The sequence below is a fragment of the Hypomesus transpacificus genome, chromosome 19, assembly GCF_021917145.1.
Source record: "Hypomesus transpacificus isolate Combined female chromosome 19, fHypTra1, whole genome shotgun sequence".
NCBI lineage: Eukaryota > Metazoa > Chordata > Actinopteri > Osmeriformes > Osmeridae > Hypomesus > Hypomesus transpacificus.
The window spans coordinates 3,151,182-3,171,396 of record NC_061078.1 but is presented as its reverse complement, the minus strand read 5'-3'; the positions used below and the strand labels follow the sequence as shown (position 1 = coordinate 3,171,396).

General features: G+C 41.3%; 3 protein-coding genes across 4 annotated transcripts; 1 reads left to right on the top strand and 2 right to left on the bottom strand.

The window, feature by feature from the left end:
• Positions 1 to 7,067: 7,067 nt before the first annotated feature.
• On the top strand, positions 7,068 to 13,009 carry LOC124482066 (proline-serine-threonine phosphatase-interacting protein 1-like). Its single transcript, XM_047042396.1, has 15 exons — positions 7,068 to 7,277; positions 7,938 to 8,038; positions 8,190 to 8,264; positions 8,445 to 8,479; positions 8,568 to 8,674; positions 8,941 to 9,003; positions 9,372 to 9,473; positions 9,889 to 9,934; positions 10,030 to 10,109; positions 10,345 to 10,443; positions 10,564 to 10,660; positions 11,243 to 11,333; positions 11,506 to 11,585; positions 12,092 to 12,204; positions 12,313 to 13,009. The coding sequence occupies exons 1-15, from the start codon at positions 7,245 to 7,247 to the stop codon at positions 12,442 to 12,444; spliced, it is 1,254 nt and encodes a 417-aa protein (XP_046898352.1). The 5' UTR covers positions 7,068 to 7,244; the 3' UTR covers positions 12,445 to 13,009.
• Positions 12,664 to 16,597, bottom strand: tspan3b (tetraspanin 3b). 2 transcript variants are annotated; one of them, XM_047042398.1, is made up of 7 exons: positions 16,318 to 16,597; positions 15,318 to 15,509; positions 15,134 to 15,208; positions 14,891 to 14,992; positions 14,646 to 14,798; positions 14,368 to 14,451; positions 12,664 to 14,167 (listed from the first exon to the last, which is right to left on the bottom strand). In XM_047042398.1, exons 1-7 carry the CDS (start codon positions 16,318 to 16,320, stop codon positions 14,075 to 14,077), a joined length of 702 nt encoding a protein of 233 aa, XP_046898354.1. In that variant the 5' UTR covers positions 16,321 to 16,597; the 3' UTR covers positions 12,664 to 14,074. The 2 variants fall into 2 exon arrangements, with proteins under 2 accessions (XP_046898354.1, XP_046898353.1); XM_047042397.1 differs by lacking the exon at positions 16,318 to 16,597 and adding an exon at positions 16,010 to 16,244.
• Positions 16,598 to 18,913: 2,316 nt separating this feature from the next.
• nmbb (neuromedin Bb) lies at positions 18,914 to 20,181 on the bottom strand. Its single transcript, XM_047042423.1, has 3 exons — positions 19,942 to 20,181; positions 19,555 to 19,742; positions 18,914 to 19,449 (listed from the first exon to the last, which is right to left on the bottom strand). The coding sequence occupies exons 1-3, from the start codon at positions 20,105 to 20,107 to the stop codon at positions 19,393 to 19,395; spliced, it is 411 nt and encodes a 136-aa protein (XP_046898379.1). The 5' UTR covers positions 20,108 to 20,181; the 3' UTR covers positions 18,914 to 19,392.
• Positions 20,182 to 20,215: the final 34 nt, after the last annotated feature.

Below are 20,215 nucleotides of genomic sequence, written 5' to 3'. Positions count from 1 at the left end.
CGGGGGGGGGGGGGCAGCGGACATCAATACATAGCCCTGCAGCTCCAGAGCCCCCCACCTCCTCCCCTCCCTCACACACATACAATACTCCACACACACGCATACACACACAGGAACGCACGCATACACACACACAGACACGCAGACACACAGCAGCCCCTCGCAGCGCTCGAGTGAGCATGGAGAGGGGCGAAACCTCAACCGCCTGAGAAGGTGCTGACGACAAACAAAGACAACAGGAACCTTGTGTTTCTCAAGTCTCCCTCCCCACCTTGCCTCACCCTCCCTTCTTTTTTTCTTCCCATGGAAGAGGGGGTGTGATTGTGTAGATGCTAGTGTGTGTGTGGATGTGGGTGTGTGTGTGTGTGTGTGTCTGTGTGTGTGCGCTCACGAGGGGAGCACGGCAATGGCCCAGCGCGGAGGTCACATGGCTCAGTGATACCTCCCACACTGAAGGTCAAGGCGTCCACTCGGAGAGGGGCAGGGGGGGAACCAGATCGATGTGCCAGATAAAAATACACAGGGACTCCTTCCTCTAGAAAAACACACACAACAAATGACTTAAACGCTATTACAAATGATCCCAGTCTCTTCTCATTGAAAGCGATATCACATCGCCTGTGGCGATGACTGGGTTAGAGACGCAGTAATACAAGACATTAAAAGATCATAACAGTTTAAATGATGAGGTTGCCATTGTTGCTCTGGCCCAAGCCCTTTACCATCAAATGGCTGGTTAGCCTGAATATAAAAAGGGGAGCGTTACTGTCCCCATCATGCATAATACCCTGAGCAAAGTGCGGGCCCCTGAGCAGGTCCCATGAGGAGAGCGGTATGAGGGAGGAGAGCTTGTGAAAGACGACAAACATGATTTATGCAAGCGGGTAGGGGAGTGGTAATGGAGAGTAAAACTCCGTGGTGCTTTTAGTTAATGACAAGTCAACTGGTGAAAGATGTGTCGGCCATCACAGCAGCTGATTAGGCCTGGTTAACAGCGGAGGACCCCAGCCGGCCAACAGTCATGGGGTAATGAATGCGTGCCACGCCACGCTTGAGAAGGAATGGCCTGCCAAGAGGCTCTGACCGTGGAGCGAACGGTTGAAACGCCCTGCCCGGCGCGGGACTGAGAAATGACCACTTTCGCTGACAAATCGAATCGGCCCACACTTCTGATCTCTGCAGCACTTGTCGTCAACAGAGACGGATGGATGGTACCTTGCTCGAAGACAATGGATGAAATCGATATCATGACGATATCCTATCGAACACCTATGACTGATGTCATTGGTGTTCCTGTAACACAACATCAACTAAACTGACGCAATCTGTTATGACCTCACAGACACCTGCACGGCAAACAAACTGCTAAAAGTCTTACAAATGAACTCATGTGAATTGATGCATTTCTTTCCATTGAGGCTAAGACACATATTATGCTAATATGACTCAAGACAGTAGACCAAGCCTACTCCTCTGTAAAGCATGAAGTGGCATAAATCATGGATGGAAGATGGAACAAACACTTGATAAGAACTAATTAGGCCTTTCAATTCTGGGTTAAAGAGGTTTCAGTGTTATTCAAATAAACTCATGAATCCCCTGACCCATTCTGCATGCCAGACAGCATACATTAGTCAGTCTCTGTACATCCCATCATACTAAGCGTGTTTAGTTTTGTGTTTTGTGCTACAGCAACAAAGACTGCAAGCCTACAGTACACCAACCAGCGCACTGGCAACTGCTGTGGTTTAGGGTTAGACAGCATACATTAGTCAGTCTCTGTACATCCCATCATACTAAGCGTGTTTAGTTTTGTGTTTTGTGCTACAGCAACAAAGACTGCAAGCCTACAGTACACCAACCAGCGCACTGGCAACTGCTGTGGTTTAGGGTTAGACAGCATACATTAGTCAGTCTCTGTACATCCCATCATACTAAGCGTGTTTAGTTTTGTGTTTTGTGCTACAGCAACAAAGACTGCAAGCCTACAGTACACCAACCAGCGCACTGGCAACTGCTGTGGTTTACTACAACAAAATCGAACACAGCCACTATAAAACATCATATCAAACTAAAGGTCTGATGTAGTACGATGTCATCCCTCCTTTAGGATTGTGTTAAAACGACTGAACCTTGAACAACACAGAGAGAGCAGACAAAAGGGGGGGGGGGGGGCAGATGGAGCTCTGGGTATGCTTGTGGCAAACCTTAGTCAGATATTGTTTGCGTTCAGCGTTGAGTCCCATGCAGAATTGATGAAACCTCACCGGTATCGCCGGCACAGTGCTGAATCACAACGCTGTGATGCTTCTCAGTTTTCCCTCAGGCTAATTCCACCATTTATCAGACCGCTCCATTAGCTTCGGGGCACAGGCTGGGATGCATTTGTGGTTTGGTGTGTATTTGTGTTTGTGTGTGTGTGTTGTGCGTGTTTGTGTTTTGGAGAGACGGTTTTCACGCAGCAGGGGCCATTAGGAAGGGTAGTTGAGGTGAACCCTGGGGCACTGCCCAAGTGCTGGAGGCATGCAGGAGGAGGGGGGGGGGGGTACAGGTACAGGGAGTGGGGGTTTGGATGGAGAGAGAGAAACAGGAGAGAAAGAGAGACGGTGGGAGAGGAAAAAAGAGAGAGAGAGAGAAAGAGTGAGACATTTGGGTAGGAGAGAGATACAGAGGAGGAAAGGAGCGTCAGAGGGTGAGAGAGAGAGGGGGGATTGGGTGGGGGCGTGTAAGCACGCACACACACACACAGTAGCTGATCTCCTTACACAGCCCTGGCTGTCTGCAGCCTAACCGCAGGCCTGAGCCCTGCAGAGCTGACCGCAAAGCAGTCAACTGAGGCACGCCGGGCCTTATCCTGCATGACACGCCGGTCGATAATCATGCACACCGCCGCATAGCACAACACACCAGTGTAACAGGAATACCTGGTCCCGCAGTAAACAAACACACATGGATGGAGCCACGCTGCGACAGACAGGACACGCATCCACCTGGCTAACTTCCTCATCAGGGTCATCAGGTGAGAACTAATACTTCAGTACAGTATACTGACTACATTAATTTATCGCTCAATAATGCACACCCCGGAACCAATCAGAATGCTTGATTTCATCCACCCGTATTATAACTCACAATTTTAGTATAGTCTAATAGGTCAATAAACCGCTTGTTCATATACACTGTTGTCGTTATAAGAGGCAGGGAAAAGGGACTCGGACTAACCGCCGATTGGGAATGAAAAGCGGAAACAGAGAAGTGGAAATTTGGAGTCAGGGACAGCCCCACTGTGCACCTCGGAGAGGTTGCGTGTTGGAGAGATGGGAGGTAAGCTAAACACTTAGGCTGCCTCTGGCCCGTGTTAATTACATGTGCGCCTCAAGTCAAACACAGATGATCCATTGCAACAGATATGAATCGCTGTGTTCAGTTTTACCACAGCAATAAAAGTTGTGATCTAGTGCTCTCCATCCCCTGTCTGGAACCCTGCATAGCTCAGAGGCTTGGACCATCAAAGACAGACTGATACATCAAATAAACCTTTCAGGATTGTCAGTCTGACTCAGATACACATACTGGGGAAGGTAGATAGCCTTTGTCCCTTGGGACACAAATATACATACTGTACACAAATAGACATACCTGTATACACACTCTTAGAAACACTCTTAGAAACACTCTTAGAAACACTCTTAGAAAACAAAAAAATACCCCACCCGCAACCTCCACACACAGACACACACAAACACACACACACTGTTAACAGCCTCCTGGTAGTACAGGTGGTTCTGATTGTGGTCACTTAAATAATCTAGTATTTACTGTTTTGCAAATATTCTTTCTCTCCTTCCTTCCTCAAATGCATATGCATACACGCACGCACACAAGTGCACACCAACCCACACACACAGTGGGTTGTTTACCCTCTGTCATCAATCTTCCCCTGCACAGGATGACCAGGGGAGTGGCCAGTGATAGTTCTCTCACCAAGAGCCTTCAGAGCATTCTGTGATACTAACCAGAAAACAAAAGGAATGTCTGAGGAAAACATGGAAAAAGGTCTTGTGAAACATTGAAACATCCCAACAGCCCCACCTGCTGTTGGATTCTATTAGAGCTCTTTACATGATCACAAGTGCGAGCTGGAGAAAGACGATTGAAATACAGCATAATGCCAGATGTACACTACACTTTGTTTGGCAACTAGCATTTTTACTTCATTATTCAAAAACAGCTACTTGAATATATACAAAGTAAACTGTACAGTCCGGCATCCAATCACAGACCAAAAAACCACAAACAAAAACGAGTCGAATTCTATAGCATAGAGCATAGTATAGTTCAAGCAGATTCTCTGTCCACTGTCAAATTGATTAATTCACCAAGCAAATTAGCAGCATTGCTCTTCTCCCTCTCAATCAGCACACACACACTCACACAAAGACACACACACAAACACTCTCACACACACACCAGGCTGGTAGGAGGCCAGGCTAGAAGCATCTGGCCAGGTGGGGCTGGAAACATGGGATGGGATGGTAGAGGACAGAGGGAGAGGGGGAGGGGGAAGAGGCAAGGTGCAGGGCAGTATGGAGAGCCGGAGGGAGAGAAGAGGAAAGGGGTCCCTCAGGAGAGAATGGCTGCAGGACAAATTAGTCCAACACCAGCTTCCAGTCTGTCAGGAGCACCAGGCAGGGGGGAGAGAGGGAGATACTGCTTGTGGCATGCACCTCCTGGGGTTAACTGGCACAATCAGCCCTATTTGTTGTCTCCACTCCACAAAACCCAGATCTCCATTCTTGGGACCACAGGACAGAACACAACGCAATAACAGTATCAGTCATATTTTGTGGCTGTGTGTGCATCCTGTGACATCAGTGCTGATCAAATATTTATACAACAGAAAATCCATATGAACAAACATACACGTTGGGTGTGTGTGTCTGCATGCATGTGTGTGTGTTTGTAAAGCATTGCACAGATCCCGGTGGCTACACTCATAACAGGGAGTTGCAGACACAGAGGATCAAATTGATTAAGCCTGGCGCTTTTAGGAATGACATAGTTGAATCAGCCAAGCTAATAAATGTTTAATTCCGAGCCAGACTTAGATCAAATGTGAGAAAAAAAAGCCCCTCGTTGCTTTGTGGAGGTTTTCGGGGCTTGCCCCCCTCTACCCCCTACCCCAGCTGCTGGTCTTCAACTGTATTATGACAGCCACTGTGGATCATCTCACTAACAACTACAGGCCCCGCACTGCGGCCTACACATCATTAGCAATCCATCTGTCAGGATCCTAACAGGTTTGCGCTAATGTGGCTAACGCTCATTTCACTGCATTCCTCTTCAGCAGGGCTGTGGCCAACCAGGGGGGCTACTCTGGCCACAGCTGACTGGCTCCTAGGGTACAGCACAGGACAAAGAACCGGTGCCAACGCTCAACCGGGGATTATCTGGGATGAAGGGGGAAGAAAGTGTGAAACCAGAAATGTCACACATTGCTTAAGAGGGTACTACCTCGGACATGCATACGCGCTCAGGCAACCACAGTCCTTCAAAATCCAAAGTATAGTACACTTTGGCTTGAAGGTTTTCATACAACCCTTCATATGCATCACCAAGTACTGTACAGTATTTCCTGGAGGGTAGACATTTGAACCCAAAAGAGACAGAAATAAATACTAAAATACAAAAAAGAAGTTGAAGTCACAATGGGCCATGCAAATAGGCCATGAGTGTAACTCTATACACCAGTGGTTTAGCAATGGAAAGGTCATTTAGTGAATCCCTCAGGTAGGAGGGGGAGGAGGGCCTGACACGGCCCGTTTGTCACAGTTCAATAACTGCCACTCTGTGAGGAGGCTGTGCCTGCATGTGGGCTGGTCACCAACAGCACAGCTGATTCCCAGCGATTATCCCCTTCCATTAGAGAGCTCCGCACTGGGGTCAGATCCACCACCCCCACTTCCCTGTCTGCTTCTCGGTCTGCTCTTAAACATGGTTGGGGAACGGAGCTGGTAGGCACAACTAGAGCACTGTATCAAATACAATATCCCTAAGAATGTGGTAGGGACAGTTGGCAAATATAAACAATTTTAGCTTAATGGTTGTTTTGCTTAATGCTGATTTAATCCTTGACCTAACCAATCTAAAATTGTTCCTCTCAAACCTGGTATCTACTGTCGTGCTCAACAGAGCCCAGTAAATCCAGCTCCAGACTGTCTCTATTGATTGTAAATGACCCCTTTAACCTGTCTGTAGGTGTGTTATCGTGACAAGTGATTTCCTAGCTGAGAGAGAGAAAGCCTTCAGATTTTCACACATCCTATTGACCGATCAGTGAGAGACACCCATAGTCCTTCCTTCTCACTTGGAAAATCAATAGGCTTTTATGTGCTCATCCATGTGTTTTCATGTCCGCTGAGAGTGATGCCTGGGGCACAATTTAGAGAAGTCTCTGTGATTGGGAGATCTGGGGTAAATGGAGGGTTTGGGAATCTGTACATGAGGACTCGGGACATTGCACCCTAGTGGCAGGTCTGTGTCTCCCTCTTGTGGTATATTCTAATCAGTCCGCACAAAGTGTATTTCTCTCATATGATAAATTGGAAAACATGTGACTAGGATACTTCTTGTTAATGGCTGCCCACTTCATTTAGGATCATTTAGATTTAAATTGAGATTATCTGTCTTGGTATTACTTGCAACCACCAGATGGCAGGGTAGATTTCTTGATAAAAACAGATGCTGTCAATTTGAACAACTGCAAAGACATTAAATGCATTTTGTTAAAAGAAAATATTCAAAGATAATATTTATCTAAATGTTTTCTATTTTTGGTAACTTTCAGGTTAATTTAAACTATGTAACTTTCTCCCTTCAACTCTTACCAGTACTAGACATTACACTATCTTCCCCAACATAATGTGTAATTCACATAATCATTTTGGGTCTGAAATGGATATGGATATGTATGGATTATTGAACTCACACTCAATTCAGCTTCCCAGTTGTTCACAGTACGCAAGAAGCTGTCTGTGGTCTGTGACATCATACTGTGCTTCTTCCTCATTCACACTCAAAGTTACAGAGAAGCCACAGAGGAGGCCACAAAACAACTTCACCAGCCTGCTCGCCGGCCCAGGCTCCTTTTCTTAATCAAGTCTCGTGTATAGTTCATACTTTATCGCTAAATCCAGTTTTAATTTAAAAAGTATATTACTTAGAATTTGAGGAACTTCAACAGAATGAAACCCTTACTGTTTAAAGACGCTTTTTGGGTAAGTTCAGTTTATTCAGTTACTTATCTTTCAAGCTTTTTTTTTGTTTTTTTGTTCTTGTCATACAGATGCATTGTCATGTATCATTTTTTCAGTTCGTAAAGGGATATTTCAGGAATAAGCTGTACTGCAATTCTTTACAGCATCAAACCAATATGTTAATCCATGTAACAACTTCCTATTTGAAAGACTAACCAAGAGATTCAAACACAGTACTTTTGATTCTGAATGTTCTCAATTGTGGTATGTACTGAGAAAGGCCTCATCTTCCTAACAACGGTTTGGTCAACTTACCGCCTGACTCGCTTATTTGCATCTCAGACACCTCTGCAATCAGCCTGCCTTCTTTTAACATGAAAGAGAAAGCTATAAAACAAGATTAAAAATTAATATTAATTTCCTTGTTTTTTACAAAAAGTTTAAGTTGAGCTCTGCATATTGACATATAAGGGCATCATAATCAATCTATGTATGTTGTTTTGGATACGTTTTCTTTAGTCACCCAAGTTCCATGGCTTCTCAAAGCAAGTTCCACATTTGTCTTTAGTCATGCAGGATAATATGTGTCACGCTCAGACAAAATATTTCACTGGACTTGTGTGTTGTAACACGTATGGTGTTCTAACTGTAAAAAGTCCTTATATGGCCATGTCATTGCAGGGAACGGATTTCACCAACCATTCTGGCTATGAGATTTTGATTCAAAAGCTTTGTGATGGCAGACGTATGTGCAAAGACGTTGAAGAGCTACTAAAAATGAGGTAAGAGAGAGTTATTACATCGTGAACAGTACTGCCTTAATGGGCAGTGCACAAGATGCCCAAAATGGACTCCCTAATCTTAGCCTTGTCTAGACTAACACAAAAATAACTGAAACTACAACTTATAAAGCAAGTCTGTTGCTATGCACAGGGCAATGGCTGAAGAGAGGTACGGAAAGGACCTAGTGATGATAGCGCGTAAAGCTGGGTTACAAACGGAGATCAGGTAAAGAAGGGTGTCTGCCTCTCCATTCATCACCCATCAGAACCCTCAGGTCTCCCAATACAGCATGTATCCATACAGTCTGATATTGTGTATACAGGAAATTACTCTTTGCAGTGAAAAAGCAGCATCATTTGTGTAAAAAAAAAAAACAGTTGATCTTCACAACATTCATTTTCTCAGCACCTTAAGGACATCTTTCAATCAGTTAAAAACCCGTAAGTGAGACCTAACAACACGTTTCATGATGATGTCACAAAATCAAACCATTATTTGGCTGTAGTTTTTCCTTTTTTCTTTTTTAAGAAATCGAGAACATCGGAAATCTGCATATTCACCTATCTGGAATACTGAAAGATGAGATCAAGAAGATCGAGATATTCAGAGAACGACAGAAGGAACATAGAAAAAAGGTTTTGTATACATAAGACATACTGTATGCCCATGAGGTATTCCAGAAAGCAGGTTATGTGACATACCCAGGTAAGTTACCTCCCCAGCTGACACCCAGCATTGTAGCAAAATTGCCAGTTGGTTTCTGCTACATTGTGAATCAGCTGGTGGGTTAACTTAAGCGGTTATCTTGAATAACCTGCTTGATGGAGTACCCCCTAGTCCTTTTTCCTTTGTTTATATAAAAACTGGGACTACTGAAATTACTATTGGTTTCCACTCACAGTTCGAAGAGATCATGGAGAAGGTACAGAAGATGAAGGTGTCCTTCTACAGGAAGGCCATGGAGGTACATCCACACAAATTACACAGCAACTGAGAAGCTGCGTCAAAAAAACACATGAAAGGTCATTCTTATTTAGAAAGAAGAATGAGAACAGGAATAGGATGTTAAGGTGTAATTTCACTCAACAGAGACAAATGGGTGGTAAATACAATTGACTACAGCATCCGTGCCTGTGAATGAAACTGAAACCCACACATATACAAACGTACACTTATACACACAAGCACAGATCACAGAAAGTATTTACAATAAATAAGATTCATGATACAAAGGGTTGAGTCAAGGTCAGTACATTGGTTATAAATACCAGATGTCAGCAGTGTATTGAAGAATGCCTCATGAAGGACTCATAAAGCCTCTTTCCTTCCCAGTCAAAGAGGACCTATGAACAGAAATGCAAAGAGTCAGATGAAGCAGAACAAGTGTTGGCGAGGACCCCCTGCACAGCCACAACACAGAAGCAGTCAGAGAAGGTACTGGTAAACTTAGCCCTACAGTCCCCTGCATCATGACCCAACACCGCAGGCAATACAACTGTGTCAAAGGTCTGCACTCAAACAGGATACCTGTTGAAGTGGTGCTTTTATGATTTGGTGAAATCAAGTGAAGCATTGAATTGATAAATACTGTTGAAAGTTGCTAGAGAGTAAAACAATTTTTAATTAAAAGTTTTGTCAAACGATTCCATGGCCTGGGAACACGTATTGTTTTGCTTTGTGCACAGTTTAATGTAACTTGAGGACAGGAACAGAGAGTTTACTGACAGGAATAATGATGTGTTTCTATTAAAGGAGAACTGAGACAGCCTTGTTCCTTGTAGGGAGGTCAATTTTTTGGTACGTTTGAACAAAACCAATTATCTTAACTTCTCTTACTCTCATGCTTTAGGTGCAGCACAAGGCCAAGCAGTGCCGACTAGCAGCCAGTGAAGCAGGTCTGAGCCATTTTACATATACAAATGTTTGTTGACATTCATAGCATGAGATCAGAAATTGACAAGTTATTTATAAAATGCCTTGTCATCCCCAGAGAAAATATATGTTACTAATGTTGAGCATCTAGAGGAAGTCCGGCTGGACTGGGAGGGCACTCACAAGAGCACATGTGAGGTAGTTATCTGTACACAGCTTGTCACAACTTTACTGTGCATGGCATACATACTGCCTGGTAACACAGGATGACCTCACCATATCCCCTTTGTGTGAACTACTCAACAAAATTTAGGGCAAATAAATTGTGTATGTGTGATTAAACAACCAAATAATACAATGTTATTATTCATGATCAAAATAAGGCTCTTTGTCACCCATGTATTTTGCCAGATCAAGGTTGTGTGTGTTGCAGGTGTTTCAACAGCAGGAGGTAGATCGCATCAGTGTGCTAAGGAGTGCTTTGTGGGATCACTGCAATCACTTCTCCCAACTGTGTGTCCAAGATGATGAGGTTAGTTAGATGAGCATAAAATATTAGAAAACAATATTAATATGAATAACGATCAGTTAATTCAGTACAAGGATACCGGGTATGCACAAGTGTTGTAAGTGTTGTAATATTCTCTTGTAGGTCTATGAGGAGGTGAGGAAGACACTGGAAAGCTGCGACATCACAACTGACAATAACAGTTTTATAGAGATGAAGTCAACATGTACAAGTCCACCAGGTGAACAATACGTCAAATGTTTCACACACATGACACACAAAAAAGAGACAGACAACATAGTACAGTACAGTCCTTATCAATGATGCAAACTTTTTTTCAAAACCTTTTTCGAAAAAGGTTTTTCAACCTTTCAAAACTTTTTTGCTCCTGTTTCTGTAAAATTGCTTAACTACTCAACTGACTTCCGTAAAGGGAAATAGCTTCCTTATTACTCAATTTAAGACTTATAAGCGTTTCATATATGATTTTGTGAATGTGTTTCACATGCGTCTGTGCAAGCATTTCATTCGTCTGTACATTTTCAGTAATATAAATGCGCCTGTGAACATTTCACACATTTTATGTGTTGATGAGAGCATTTCACATAAGTGGATGTGAGTTTTCAGTAGTATGAATGTGTGAACGTTTTCTTTGTGTAGGCATTTGTGTTTCATATGGGTTTGTGGACAGTCTGAATTATTTCCTTAACGGACCTTAATATTCAAGCGCGGGATGTTGCAACAGATTTCGCCATAATACATTTAGACCAAAATAGAACAAATCATTTATTTGACACCCTAAAAGATTGACCTTACCTTGTAGGTCCCATAGTCTTTGAGGACTACTATCAAAGCATGCAACCGAGGGAAAGCGAGGGCAGCGCTTACCCTGAACGCGGAGAGATGTCAAAGAGGTGATCAAGATTCATGAACCTATGACTTTAAAACGATTTTGTTGAACTATGACCTTTGTAAATTCACATTTCACGAATGTACATCGTTAGACATCACAAATGATAATACATATATCTACACGGCTCAAAACACAACTTGTGTTTAAGGTTGTTGGGCAAATTGCATTTTCAGGTTCTCCAGTGTACTGCAAGGGAGTAATAATGATTTGAAGTTAAACATCAACGACAGTTTACAGTCAACTCTTTCTACGGGTCAGTATAAGCACTTGCCGTTGTGTACCATATAGGCATAGGCTAATGTCAATACAGGGCGGCCAACTTTTGGAAAAACATTGGAGTGAGATTTGGTATTTGGTGCCTCGACCGGGGCCCAAAAGTGAAGCGGCCCACCGGGAACTCTCCCGATTCCCCACCCTGGCCACTTGGCTACTTGGTTGGCTTTGCCTTTTCAGCGTGAGATATACAAGTTGTGGCGTGAGAGCGTGTGAAATGCGTGTGAAATGGTTGAAATGCGTGTGTCTCACGGCCAATGCGTGAGAGTTGGCAGCCCTGCAATATAATACCACATATACAAGCTTTAGCTTCTTCCTCCATAAGCCTACTGTTTAACAAATGGCATTGTTAATGTCAACACAAAATAGGCTACTCTAGAATAGATGTATTTCCTAATCCAATGTACTGAGTTGATAATTGCATTTAAAGGCCTATGATGTATTTTTAAGAGGCTTAACACTACCTGTATTCTCTGGCTGTTTTAGTTAATCCAGATGAAGTAGTCACACCAGTACCAGACTTTCAACACATAGCAGCATCTGTGAGCAAAACCGATAACGAAGACAGCTATGTGGCGCAGTATAACTATGCTGCACAGGTGACTATGCATTGATGTCCTAACCAACAGCATCATGTTTACCAAGTGTATGTTCATTTATTGTATTACAGAACTGACTTTCTCTTCCGTGTTTTTGTTCACCCCCAGGACTCAGATGAGCTATCTGTGACCAGGGGGGACGTGTTGGTAGTGCTACTGCAAGGGGATGATGGCTGGTGGACAGCAGAGAGGAATGGTCAGACTGGTCTAGTCCCTGGGACTTATCTAGCCAAAATCTAGTCATGGTCTCATACACACAGAGGGGAAGTACGTACACTCTCACATACTCAGACTCTTACACAGATACACACTCCCAAGTGTGTAAAAAGAACAATACATCCAGCACCGGAACTACAATCACACAATAGGCTTCCCTTTAGAAAGAAAATCTGATAGATAGATAATCTGATAGATAGATAAATCTATAGATAGATACATTTTTGTTTCGTTTTTGTTTGCTTTCAGATCAGGCCGTAAGGATATTGACTTGCGTAAGAGATCCCTCTCCTTTATGTATTATCCCTTCTCAAACCAATGATCTGATTAACAGGAAAATTAACTGTTTTATTCCATTTCAACATATACATTTAACACCTTCTTCAATTGGGACAAAGATTAAATTAGTGCTTCATTCAGGGGCTCCCAGTGATAGATGACAGCAGTGAAGATGACTCACCGAACGGACAGGAAAAATGAGTCATCATGGACGTCATGAATAACTTTGCTGTCACATTGCCCCCGTGTGTCATGTATGTCACCATGATTTATCCAATACAAGCTAAATCTGACATATCACGTTAACATTAAAATAATTTGCTGTGACAAATTACAAACTGCAACTAAAAAATGTAATGGCAACTGTAAACTAAATAGTATTTAAATAACCATTTAAAATATTAAAGATGTTAATATTGACCAATGTTTTGGATATGGACACATAATATAATATTACCATGTTGGGAAAATAATAAGATCAACTCCACTGAACCACACTGTAGAATGAGTATTTAAAAGATATATATTGTTTAAATGTATACGTTTATTTCAGTCTTACTTATGTCTCCCAATCTATTTACATGGTTACATTTTTCACATTTGTTCTATTGCACTATAATCCTAAATAACAACTGAACATCAAAAATCTACTGAATATTCTAGGGTATGTTTCAACAACACAGTACACAATGCCACGTAGTAGAAATGTTTTTAGTTTGTTTTTTATCATCAAAGTGGTTGAACCACTTCCCAACTGGAATTTGTGTGATTAAAACATAGCTACACGAAACAATACCTACAGTACATGGATTTTCTTAGGTAATACTGATAGTACTTCTACAGGATTCGAGCTGGTGATGGGATTGACTTAAACTTCAGTAGTATTTGGGTTGGCTTCCATATAATGGTTTAGACAAGTCATTAACACCTCCAACAGCTCCAGAGCTCTCTATAGTGCAAACTGACACAAGAGGATAGGATACATTCGTTACACTGTGCTAAACTGTAGTTTCATTGACAGATCCCTTATGTACCCCATGTGGGAACAGAAAAAAACACAGACTTGGCCGGTTGAAATCAAGAGCCAAATGAGACAACTCATGAATATCAACTTGCCATGCAGGCCTACACTTTCAGCCTTACAGTATGTCACAGTAATCACATTTAAAATAGAAAAGTAAGAACAGTAATAATATGCTCATCAATAAATAAATAGCTATCTTAGTGACCTTTGACCTTTACCCATCACCAGTGTACTCTATGATCATGAATTGTGCAAGGTGTTCTTGAGCTGACAACAGTTGAAAAACTAATATGGATGTGTCCGGTGGGGCTTTCTTATTATTATGGATACATTGCAGAATAAGGGTCCTCTTCAAGCATAGGTGTTAGTTGTGACGAGCAGCTCATAAGCTGGGTCATGACTCCTCCTGCACAGCACCACACAGGCACACAGCATCCCCATCATCTAGAAGAGAACAGGAAGACGGCAGTGGTATTAACACAAAAGACGATGAGTTTTGATTTTGAAAATCATGCCACTGTGGCCTGCAGAGTAATTTTTCACTGCAGGGAATTACTGCAGCTCAGTTCACCATGCTCTCATGTCTGCATGGTTTTGACACTACAAAAACAAATCCAATAATTAAGTAGACTTTTACACTTTACCTGTATTGCTGCAAAAGTCAGGGCAGCCCAAATGACATACATCATTATTTCCTTCAATTTCTTCACAACAAGAGCCTCACAACCCTAGATAAAAAAGAAAAATGTACAATAAAATAAAAAAAACTGGTCGGTCTCCTTCTCTCTCCCTCTCCCCCTCCCTCCCCTCTCTCTCTCTCTCTCTCTCTCTCTCTCTCTCTCTCTCTCTCTCTCTCTCTCTCTCTCTCTCTCTCTCTCTCTCTCTCTCTCTCTCTCTCTCTCTCTGTGTTTCTCCTCCTTACCTCTTGGTAGAGGTCTCCTGGATGTGTCAGAGTCCCAGTACAGTTACTGATGTTGGGTTTACAGCAGCTGACGGGAACACTGTTGTTTTTGGACTCCTTGAACCAGGTGGTGTTCCTCCAATCAGCATAGTTGTGAATTCCACAGCAATGAAGCTAAAGTTAAAGTGATAGTATAAGCACACTGCTCCTTAAACCTGAATATGGTGCAATTATTTAGATATATCAGGACATAAGTGTATTCTCACCTGTCTCTGAACATAGTCAATGGCACGACTAGGAGCATCAGTGTTAGTGCCATTGTACTCATCGTACACCTTCTTAATGGAATGATTGACTTCATCCTCCACCTAAAATAACATATGTCAATAAGTGGAAAATGTGCTTAAAACAAGAATGTAATTAATTTCATGATTATCAAGGTACTACTGCTGACACACCACAAATTTCATGAAGACGCCCTGCAATATATAATATAACATGTAACTTACCTTTGCCCTGTATATGTACCCAAGTACCACCACAACGACTTCTGTGACAAACACCAACAGGAGTATAGCGGCAAACTGTAGCGGATACAAATGACACTATGATGCTGATGTAAAGAAATATTAAGTTATGTAACGTTAGAGCCTCAATATTGAGGTCAACCATCTGTTTTTCAAAGCTACTTACAGTTGCTAGTCCACAGGAACTTTCTCGTATTGTGGCGCAGCAACCAATAAAGCCAATTATGAACAGTAAAGTCCCCACTACTATTATTGTTACAGCTGGGATTAAGGTGTATACATCTTGAAAGAAGTGATCGTAGTCATCATAGGTGATGAACACATATGCGCCAATGTAACACAGAATTCCAGCTGCAGCCTACAGTGAGAGAAAAACATAATGAGAAGGGGGGGTGGGGGATTTAATCTGTAGTCGTTGCAGCAGGCCTGTATCGTTTTCTTACATCGGCTGGGGAACTGCACCCAAACAAATCTGCGTGATACATGCAGAAGAGCACTTTTACTGGAGATGAGATGAGTAAATCACTACCCAGCATTCTAATTATCTGATACTATCATAGATCAGACAATAAAACGTTACAATTTAACCAGTAGCAGGGGAATCCTGCAGCAGTCTGGCCATCGCATAAATGCACAAACGTTCAACTAATGTTATTTAGCCTTCAATATAATACAATATAAATATATAGAATATTAGAACAATTCCTTTCAATAAAAGGCTGCAATATATTTGCAGTTTTGGTAGTTCTTGCCTAGATTAGCAAAATCGTCGATTTGGCTGGTGCTATGATTTTTTATGCGAAGATCAACAACCTCGCCGCATCACATCGCTTTTAGCTGTTGTGTTCGCTTGCTTACCCAGAATATGAGGTTCAAAAAAACCAAGACGGTTTTAGATGAAGTAATCCCACACTGCCCCATGGTTACGTTACAATTAAAATTAGATTTACTGCATAAAATCGGTTGTATGATAATAAAATGGCTGTCACATTCCAGCCCACTGACTCAATTCATCCCATTTCAACCAATCATGTTGGAAAATACAGTGGGCATAGTCACATGCCCCTGTGAGATCATCAAAACAATAACAGTGTGACAAAGTCTGGTAATTGAGAAAAATCTCTCAACTTTAACTGTGATGTAAATAATAGCTGCTTATAACGTACCATTTAACACACCACATCCCAATACACGACAGACTGGGCAAACAAAACAAGGAAGCAGTCTCCTGAAAGAACCGAAACTACTCTTGCATTTGGTTGTGAACTCTCCGAGTTGCAGTGGCAACTGTAGTTCCAGTCGGAGGAGATTTGCAATCGCAAGGCATTACAAGACTACATAACTGGAATACGTTTATTTCCAGCTCAGTAGTAGGCCCACCGTGGGACTAAAACCTAATCCTGTTAGAACGTGTTCAGCCTACATCTTCTAGACTCAACAATCAAAACGACAACTCCCCACAGGGTGGCAGTATAAACTTTCAAGTGTTGACATACAGAGTGTGAGTGATCATACTTTTTTTGTAGTTCAGTTGTAAGCTTCAGAAATATTATTGATGAGATTTGTTTGTTACATTACAATAACAATTTGTTACACACCATATACGTTCTACAACCAAGATGCAGCCTAATCATTAGGATAAGAACTTACAGCTAACAATAAATAAAAAATTAAGATAAATCACACAGGAAATGCAACTAAATTGGCAATACCTTAGGTATCAAGGTATTGGACTAAAGTAAAGTGTTAGTGGATCTTTATTGAGCTAAATCTTTGGCTAACTTAATCTTTGTCAGCCACGGGTATTAAAACCTGAGAGCATGATGCAGTGAAAGGAAGCCCTCAGAGAATGTTAATGACTGAGTTAGACGAGGTCATTTGGCAAGACAAGGCAAATAAAATAATATAAAAATACAAATAATTGGTATGTCAGTCATGCAAAAATTATAAACTTTTTCATCTGTGAAGCAAGCATTTATAGGAAGAGGTTGTCTTTTAAATGTTAACCACTTCCCAGTCTTTACTTTTTATGTAATTTTAGGCAGGTTTGGCATTTTGTTTAAGTTATTTTGAATAATTTGACATTCTCATTTATGCTTGGACAATCATAATACTGTAAATATTAATGTGCAAAGTTGTGTGTGATATACATATAGGACATGTATCAAATAAAGTCTCTATTTGCATCAACCATCCAATCAACATCAATGTATTCCTGAGATGCCAAATAGCTGCTTCTTCTACCATAAGATTGTTAGTTCGCTATCATTAACCTGGTTAATATCTGCCGTGCCTGCAGCAGAAAGTGTCACAGCTGTGCATGCAAATGTTGGAGGAAACAGAGATTACTGCATGTGCTTTACCATGCAAGAGAAGGATATCTGGGATTTGTATAATGAGTGAGTAGGAAGCAACGAGAGGCTACTGAGATGATAAATTCAATCTTTCTCAACCAAGGAGAGAGAGAGCATATGTCATTAGAGATCTATGTTGTCGCCAGACTAACACGCCATACTCCTAACTGGGAACACCGCCTACCCAACAAGTCTAGCACTAATGACATTCAGTCATGCACTTTTAAATCATGAAAAATGTATCCCAGTAAACTAGTGATGCTAAAATACCACTGTTCTAAATACAATCCTTTTTTATTATGTTGTATCACAGATAAAATATAGGACTCAGAGGCACACCAATGATAAGTCTGTGTTAGTTTTTTTGTGTAAATTGTTTACATTTTGATAAACTTACTTCCCTCAACAGCCACCATCACTAGGTTGCTATTAAAGAAAAATAAATGAATAGAGTAATTAACATCGGAAAAATATTAACTTTGTAAATGATTGAACTTGGGGTTTTGAGATAATGACGTATTTTGGCCTTTCAACAGAAGGGATTAAGAGTGAGATTACATTTGGCCCTTTTTGTTAATAGCATTGTACACCACACAGTTGGGAGCAGTATAATATATGACACAGGGCATAGAACCCTTCTGCATAGAAGTCTGCACAGTAATCAAGATAGAATACATATCCAACAGCCATCACTGACTTGGTGAGAATGTTAATGACCCTGGGTGTCTCTTATCAGATAATTTTGTGCCACACAATGACCACAGCTCTGGCCAAAAAAGCGAGTAATTCAAATTTTTCTTGCCAACAAATCTTTATGGGGGATACAGAGCAATACAGCATTGTGACAGAATGGCATCTTTGACTTAGGGGTTTTGCTTGGTTGAAGCCTACTTTGAGTCAGTATTTGTATACAAAGCCACAAAAGACTTATGAATGAGTCATATAGTGTGTTGCTGGGTAACATGTCAAGGGAACTCAGTGACCACACTGTTGCATGGCTGTCACTCAAGATCAAATGATATAGCACACACACGTAAAACATACAATAATATGTTATCACTGACGTTTATAATACTTGGAATTACAGCAGCAATAGAACCGGAATATATTACATTAGCATTAATGATCCAGAGAACTAGAGATCATTCTTCCAGGCAAAAACCAAAGGAATATGGGTTGGATGCTGACAGGGAAATATATAAATGTGATATTGATTTATTTTTCACTTCGAGAAAATATCCAAAACTAACATATGAATACATTTATATAACCTGCCCACATTTGGTATTTATGTAAGCTGTACTAACTTATTTACTGTTATTTTCCCATAGTATGCAAGTTATTTCTCGCTCATGCTGCGTGTTGAAGGGAATGCTGTGTGAAGTCAATACCACCTATTGTTCAAGGCTTATGGAATGAGTCATGTTTTTGTGATTTAGATATCTTTAATGTTGGAATGATCTCAAACTTGTAGTGGAGCTATCACGGAAAACCAAATCAATTGACTTAGCCTCAGAACCAAAACACCAGAGACAACATGGTATTACAGAGAAATAAATTGTTATTAGGAACATTCATGACCACGTTTGTCATACACTGCAAATAATTAGTTTTATTGAATATAAATATTTTCTTTAAACAACAGTACAATGCAGCACAGCAAAATAAATATACATATATATATATCCTTTTGTGACCATTTATATTGCAGATGGCATGTTAATGAACTGTAAACTTATTAGAACTTATATTAGAACTATACAATCATGATTTAAGCATTGGGTATCGATGAACGTCTTTGTATATTGGCCAACCCATAAGTGAGTCTGACCGAATGACTTCAGCCAGGTCCATGCATGCAGGTAGGCTACACGAGAAGCTCCTGCGTCACTTTCTGCTGTTTTGAATGTAGCTCTCTAAAATCTTCATCAACAATCCGGTCTCCTAGAATAGAAAGTGTGCCATCATGTCAGTCACAAACGTAGCCCCACATTTCATTTTCTTCCTTAGCAATGGGTCCCAGACTTTTGGCACGTTTACCAACCTCACCTGATTTTTCGAGCGACTTTCTTCTGTGTCTACCTGGGCTTGCAACGCCACTCTAAGAACCTCCTGAAAAAGGTCTCCAAGCCCGTTCCGCTCGGGACTCATGGCCACCTCCAGTGCATCAACGCCTTGTCCGTTAGGTGACGGCAGCATTGGGTTATCCATCACACTCTTTTTGCCCATAAAATGACCTTGCAGTTGACAGAAAACACTTTTTTTTTAAACATATTTGCTTGCATCTATTTTAGCAGTTAGATACTTTAGAATGATGTTGTTAAGTGAAAGGCCTTGTAGTGACCCACTTGAACAATATATTTTTCAAGTGCGTGTTGGAGTGTACAGAATGTGTATAGCAAAAAGGACAACCTTGGATGCTAAAAAATGTCTTACCTGTTGCCCATAGATTCCCTCTCGGATTGACTTTAATTTTCGCAACTTTATTTCTTAGCTCAGTTAAATCAAAACTTACCGAAGATGTTACAGAAATGTAAGAGAATATTAGAAGATAAGTAAAGAAACCAAATTGGCAAAAACTGTTCAAATTTATCCCTGGCATGTCGACAGTAAAAATGTTGAACTTCAATGCTGAACTCCTCAAGACGCAGATTTCCAAATGAGGATGGCGCGGTTGTTCGTGACGGACTGAAGTTGGTCCTGCTTTTAT

Excerpts from the sequence above, each read along its gene's own strand:
- nmbb (XM_047042423.1), bottom strand. The coding sequence starts at position 20,107 with ATGCCAGGGATAAATTTGAACAGTTTTTGCCAATTTGGTTTCTTTACT. Across the intron at positions 19,743-19,941 it reads AGGGAATCTATGGGCAACAG|GTCATTTTATGGGCAAAAAG; the intron begins GTAAGACATTTT and ends GTCAACTGCAAG. Across the intron at positions 19,450-19,554 it reads AAAGTCGCTCGAAAAATCAG|GAGACCGGATTGTTGATGAA; the intron begins GTGAGGTTGGTA and ends TTTCTATTCTAG.
- LOC124482066 (XM_047042396.1), top strand. The coding sequence starts at position 7,245 with ATGAAACCCTTACTGTTTAAAGACGCTTTTTGG. Across the intron at positions 8,039-8,189 it reads GAAGAGCTACTAAAAATGAG|GGCAATGGCTGAAGAGAGGT; the intron begins GTAAGAGAGAGT and ends TGCTATGCACAG. Across the intron at positions 10,661-11,242 it reads AACATGTACAAGTCCACCAG|GTCCCATAGTCTTTGAGGAC; the intron begins GTGAACAATACG and ends CTTACCTTGTAG.
- tspan3b (XM_047042397.1), bottom strand. The coding sequence starts at position 16,072 with ATGGGGCAGTGTGGGATTACTTCATCTAAAACCGTCTTGGTTTTTTTG. Across the intron at positions 14,799-14,890 it reads TTGACTATGTTCAGAGACAG|CTTCATTGCTGTGGAATTCA; the intron begins GTGAGAATACAC and ends CTTTAACTTTAG. Across the intron at positions 14,168-14,367 it reads TGACTTTTGCAGCAATACAG|ATGATGGGGATGCTGTGTGC; the intron begins GTAAAGTGTAAA and ends GTTCTCTTCTAG.